This window comes from Littorina saxatilis, linkage group LG14 (assembly GCF_037325665.1).
Source record: "Littorina saxatilis isolate snail1 linkage group LG14, US_GU_Lsax_2.0, whole genome shotgun sequence".
Lineage (NCBI taxonomy): Eukaryota > Metazoa > Mollusca > Gastropoda > Littorinimorpha > Littorinidae > Littorina > Littorina saxatilis.
In genome coordinates, this window is record NC_090258.1 from 42838711 (window position 1) to 42845370 (window position 6660).

A 6660-nucleotide genomic window follows, 5' to 3' on the forward strand; every position below is an offset into this window, starting at 1 on the left:
ACTTTCAGTAGACTCTAAACACGACTATTTTCGTCAAGCCTGAAAAAAAAATGTACACAAACTACAAGTCCACCGGTATCCAAACTATAACTGCGGAACGATCACAAGAACAGATGTGTAGTTATACAACCAAAGCACGCAAAAAAAAAAAAAAAAAAAAAAAAAAAAAACCTATTTCACACCATAAACACAAGATAAAGTCGCAAGTAGTAAAAGTACGCCCCGGGGGAAATCTCTGACAGGCGGAGAGGGAAGCGAGGCAAGACAAAGGTTGAACCCCGGCCACCGGGTCAAGGACAAGGAGGTAGCTTTAGCCGAAGAAATTCGCATGCCGCAGTGTTTTCTCCTGCAGAAACTATTACACGAATATTCAGTCGTTGCTTGCTTGGCTTCAGGGGAAAACAATCGCCACGTCAATCTTTTTGAATTGTATTAAACCCTTCCCTCTTTTTACATTTAGTCAAGTTTTGACTAAATGTTTTAACATAGAGGGGGAATCGAGACGAGGATCGTGATGTGTGTGTGTGTGTGTGCGTGTGTGTGTGTGTGTGTGTCTGTCTGTCTGTGCGTGTGTGTGTGTAGAGCGATTCAGACTAAACTACTGGACCGATCTTTATGAAATTTTACATGAGAGTTCCTGGGAATGATATCCCCGGATGTTTTTTTCTTTTTTTGTTGATATTAATGTCTTTGATGACGTCATATCCGGCTTTTTGTAAAAGTTGAGGCGGCACTGTCACACCCTCATTTTTCAATCAAATTGATTGACATTTTGGCCAAGCAATCTTCGACAAAGGCCGGACTACGGTGTTGCATTTCAGCTTGGTGGCTTAAAAATTAATTTAATGACTTTGGTCATTAAAAATCTGAAAATTGTAATTAAATTTTTTTTAAACGATTTAAAATTACTTTTATTTTATTCTTCATCACTTCTTGATTCCAAATACATATAAATATGTTATATTTGGATTAAAAAGAAGCTCTGAAAATTAAAAATATACAAATTATGATCAAAATTGAATTTTCGAAATCAAGTTAAAAACACTTTCATCTTATTCCTTGTGGGTTCCTGATTCCAAAAACATATAGATATGATATGTTTGGATTAAAAACACGCTCAGAAAGTTAAAACGAAGAGAGGTACAGAAAAGCGGGCTATACTTCTCAGCGCAACTACTACCCCGCTCTTCTTGTCAATGTCACTGCCTTTGCCACGAGCGGTGGACTGACGATGCTACGAGTATACGGTCTGGCCAAGTACTCCTTCTAACATATCTCACACTTTGGGGGCCTACCTTTTAAATCTTTATCCTTGTAAAATAAAGTTCTCTCTCTCTCTCATAGTTTCTTTTTGGCCTGTTGGCAAGTCTTCTCTCACTCGTCGAAATAATAAATGATAACACATGGTACCCGGGGGGGGGGGGGGGGGATGAGTGAGCGCAAGGGCAGCTGATGGCGGTGCCATTTGATGTCTGATTCGATCGCGGGGATGCATCGCCCGTAGTTTGGGGAGGGGTGGGGGGGGCGGTAGCAGCAGATGTTGCCGGGAAGCGTTGTTTTGCGCTCTGTGTCTCTGCCCGGGTTTGGGGAGGGGTGGGAGTGGGGGGGGGGGGGGCTATTAGCGGATGCCCCTTCATGTCAACTCACCGGGGAAGGGGAGGGGTGTGCCACTGCAAGGATTTGTACGCCTTGAAAGAAAGGGTGAGAGGGCAGCCGCGGACTCTGCCGCTGGTAACTTTGCCGGCCAGCCGACTAAAGAGGAAACTCTCCAAAGTGATCTATGGCAGCATAGTAGCACCAAAAGTAAAATTACTCCTTTCATTGATGTCTTATACAAGCACATGTTAAGACAAGCCATTGTAATATACCTGTGAGTCTTAGTAATATCCACATATTATACATTTACTAAAATCTCCAGAAGTTACAAATATCTGTGATAATATAAATGTATGTGCATTTCCTGTAGCCGTTTCTGTTTGTTTTTAGATCATGCAGAAAAATGGTTTTTACAAGGAGCAAGATCCGAAAAAAACCACCGTCAAATACACCCTGGTGCATTCTCTGTAGTCAGGCAAACCTGACGCCCACAAGAAGTTGAAAAAACAACAACACTTGTGTGGGTTGAATTAGATCCTTTCTGCTGCAGTTATAGAAGTAAATATTCCTTTTGGAAATTCCTTTCCAAACCCTAATTACGTTTTAAGACACCCTGGTTCTGTACACACCACGGGTTCACCTTGGTTGTGCATTTGCCTTATATGTCTCTCTCTCCCTCTCTCTCTCTTCCCCTCTCTCTCCGTCTCTCTATATCCCTCTCTCTCCCTCTCTCTCTCCCTCTCTCTCTCCCTCTCTCTCTCTCTCTCCCTCTCTCTCCCTCTCTCCCCCTCTCTCTCCGTCTCTCTCCCTCTCTCTCCGTCTCTCTCCCTACCCTCACCCCTCTCTCTCTCCCTATCTCTCTTTCCATCTCCCTCTCTCTCCCTCTCTCTCCCTCTCTCTCTCTCTCTCTCTCTCCCTCTCTCTCTCTCTCCTACCCTCACCCCTCTCTCTCCCTCTCTCTCCCTATCTCCCTCTCTCTCTCCCTCTCTCTCCCTCTCTCTCCCTCTCTCTCCCTCTCTCTCTCCCTCTCTCTCTCTCTCTCTCTCCCTCTCTCTCCCTCTCTCTCTCTCCTACCCTCACCCCTCTCTGAGGGCCCCAAAAGGTTTAAAATCGTGATCGTGATTGGCGTTTTTCGACCTTTCTGTGACCGTGATTGCCGAAACTTCCATTTCTGTGATCGTGATGGGACTTTGTCCGTGATCCGTGATGACAAAAAAATCAAGTCTCGTGATCGTGATCGTCATTTGTTTTCGTGATCGTGATGGGCATTATTGCAAAGCATTTTATTTTCAACGTACATTTTTCACAGCTGTATCACTCTATGATCCTCTATTCGTCAAGGAGCCAATCCTGATTGAAGGGAAGCAACAACACATTCAGAAATATGATTTTGACAGCGATTGTTTCCCTTTAAGAGAACCAATCACACACAAAAAGAGGATACCAGTAAGTTCGTAACACGGTAGATTCGTCACCGGTCCCCAGTAACTTCGCCACAGTAACTTCGCCACAGTAGTCCGAGCGCGGCTGGTATGTAATGGTAATACAACCTTGCACCTCCCCCCCCCCCTCTCTCTCTCTCTCTCTCTTTCTCTCTCTCCCCCTGTCTCTCTATTGTTTATTATCTATCTCTTAAAAATGTGAATCTTGAATCTCTCCCACAAATCAAACATCTCTCTCTCTCTCTTTCTCTCTCTCTCCTTCTCTCTCTCTATTGTTTATTCTCTCTCTCTCTCAGCCTCTCTCTCTCTCTCTCTCTCTCTCTCTCTCTCTCTCTCTCTCTCTCTTAAAAATGTGAATCTTGAATCTCTCCCACAAATCAAACATCTGAAAGCATAAACACCCGCCCACCCTGCCGGTAACTTTGTCACCCGTGACGAATCTACCGTGTGACGAACTTACTGGTAGCCAAATCAGAAGGCGAATTGAAAAAGTCTGCCAAACTTCATCCAATGGAAGGGCTTCGTGCTGAAGCATTTTGAGTGCATTCAGTCACTGAAATCCGATTTTGTAACCGTTCTTCTTTCTTGCAGCTGCCTTGTGGTTAATATACTTCTGGGTCACTAACGGCATGTAACATAGCGTATCACCAACTCTTGCCCCAAATAAAAATAGTTTCTGTGAGGACGTAAACTCCCCCCTAGTTCAGTTTGACGGCATGTAACTGGGAGAATAATGTCCATAGTCTTGCGGATAAAGGCCGCGGGAAGTACAGAGCGGCCGGGAGGGCTGGAGGCTTTGTGCGGCGAAGCAGAGACTCGGATCGAAGGGATGTTCCCGGTGGTATGCATGACTGATTTTAACACGCTGACAAGGGTACATTGTGTTCAACTGACGTATAGATAGAAATAGAGGATGAAGTGAGGTTGATGAATGGGAGGGAGACTGCCTCCCTAGTCGTTAGGGGCGTGTGTGTGTATGTGTGTATGTGTGTGTGTATGTATGTGTGTATGTGTGTGTGTGTGTCACTATGTGGATGTGTGTGTGTGTGTGTGTGTGTGTCACTATGTGGATGTATCTGTGCGTGACTTTGCTGTGTGCGTGTATGTGTAGGGGTGGATGTGTAGGGGTGGATGTGTAGGGGTGGATGTGTACGGGTGGATGTGTAGGGGTGGATGTGTAGGGGTGGATGTGTAGGGGTGGATGTGTAGGGGTGGATGTGTAGGGGTGGATGTGTAGGGGTGGATGTGTAGGGGTGGATGTGTAGGGGTGGATGCGTAGGGGTGGATGTGTAGGGGTGGATGTGTAGGGGTGGATGTGTAGGGGTGGATGTGTAGGGGTGGATGTGTAGGGGTGGATGTGTGTGTATGTGTAGGGGTGGATGTGTAGGGGTGGATGTGTAGGGGTGTATGTGTAGGGGTGGATGTGTAGGGGTGGATGTGTGTGTATGTGTAGGGGTGGATGTGTAGGGGTGGATGTGTAGGGGTGTATGTGTAGGGGTGGATGTGTAGGGGTGGATGTGTAGGGGTGGATGTGTAGGGGTGGATGTGTAGGGGTGGATGTGTAGGGGTGGATGTGTAGGGGTGGATGTGTAGGGGTGGATGTGTAGGGGTGGATGTGTAGGGGTGGATGTGTAGGGGTGGATGTGTAGGGGTGGATGAGAGAGATTGGAATGGGAGCATGTGCACCCCGCCACTCCAGCTTTACAAAAAGAAGAAAAACAATTTAGTTTTTTTTAATCGGTCATATTTACTTGAGAATTTTGGAAGATGATTCCGTAGCCGCAAATCATAAGCTCAGATGGCACCAGATAGCACCATTTCGCTTTTAAATTCAAAGTGCACACCCCGTTACAAACTAACTAATCGGCCGGCCTTGGTGTGCCAACTGTGAGCACTGAGTGTCTGTGGTTTTTAGTTTGTACATGCGGTTATCCAAATGCGCCGTTAGATTATGTAACACGCACAAAACCAAATTCTTCAGATGTTAGTTCCTTTACAATGATGTGAGATTCAAAATGGCATTCGAGAGATTTTTCTTTTCTCCATCAAACTTCCAGAGTGGTAACCAGACACAGGCTACAATAACTCCTCATCCTTGGCGGTCAGCGTGAAGACCTCTCTGAAGGTTTTGATCAACAAGCCATTTTTTCTGCGCTGAATACGGGCAATGTAGTCTCCACCTTGCGGAAAGCTTGAAATCGACTGTCAGTGGTGTCTGTGCAGTAAATACAATCTTTGAACTCAACTTGTTGCTTATGAGTCAGTACTATTGGCTGTCCGAGTCGCAATGGAAACTGGCGGGAGAGCGCCTATTGAGAGTTTTAGCCTACCTCTGTAATTTTTTTTAATTTTTTTTGCATTGTGAGATTATGCCTCATGTTCGAAGTCGGAATACACCCTCCGCTACTGGTCCGATTTGCTGCTCGCCAAAATAGTACACACTCTCTGAACAGGCTCTTCTCGCCTTCGCAGCACACTGATACACCGACAAGGAACAAGTTTTCGAAATGCAGTGCAAGAGTCGAGGTGGATATAACATGTGTTATTCTGTACAAGTGAGAGAGAGAGAGAGAGAGAGAGAGAGAGAGAGAGAGAGAGAGAGAGAGAGAGAGAGAGAGAGAGAGAGAGAGAGAGAGAGAGAGAGAGAGAGAGATACATACACACACACACATACATACACACATACATACATACACACACATACACACACACACTAACACGTAGACAAAAATGCGTCATTCATTCACAATTTAAGAAAAAAATAGGGTATACTTGAATCAACAAACAAACAAAAAACACCCAAAGTTGTTTTCAAAATGTGAGTCCTTATCGTGACTATCATCTCTCAGATGATAACCCCACGTCCGATAAAGACCCCCCCCTGTGTTTTGAAGGGGGGGGGGGGGTTCATTTGTTTTTTGTGTGTTTAGATTGTAGTATACCCACCATATTGAAAACCCAACACGTCTTCCTCCATGTAGACTTCAATGAAGTGCTAAGTGAGGAAAGGCTCTTTTTGTATTGTATTGTATTGTATTGTATTGTATTGTATTGTATTGTATTGTATTGTATTGTATTGTATTGTATTGTATTGTGAGGAAAGGCTCTTTCGAGCTAACACATGACGGGGTTCACAGTGTGACTTTTTATGTCCGGAAAAAAATGTTCTACCAAAACCAAGTTTTTCAAAATGTAAGTCCTCATCGGACTGGGGGGGTTATTTTTTTAACTGTGTTTATAACAACAAACAATACAAATATCAACAAACAATACAAATATTAACAAACAATAACAACAAACAATACAAATATTAACAAACAATACAAATATTAACAAACAATAACAACAAACACTGACAAGCAATTGTGAACACTTTTTATTTGACTGTCCATTGTACACGAATGTTAGAGCAACCACTATTGATACTCTACCAGATAATAATAATATTACTGTTTTGTGTGCTGTGTACGGTACTAGTGACAAGTCCTTGGCTAAAAACACAGCGCTGTTTCATCAGATTCGGAAATTTATATTAGACAGCAAACGTTTTTGTCAATACCATATGTTTAGTCATTGTGCTATTAGAGCATTGAATTGATCTATAGTGGATGCACTCTCTCTC

The 6660-nt window shown here is 44.0% G+C and overlaps 1 protein-coding gene across 1 annotated transcript; it reads right to left on the minus strand.

The window, feature by feature from the left end:
- Positions 1 to 4100: 4100 nt before the first annotated feature.
- LOC138946608 (putative proline-rich protein 21) lies at positions 4101 to 4718 on the minus strand. The gene has a single exon (XM_070318053.1). The coding sequence runs from the start codon at positions 4716 to 4718 to the stop codon at positions 4101 to 4103; it is 618 nt and encodes a 205-aa protein (XP_070174154.1).
- Between the last annotated feature and the right edge of the window lie 1942 nt (positions 4719 to 6660).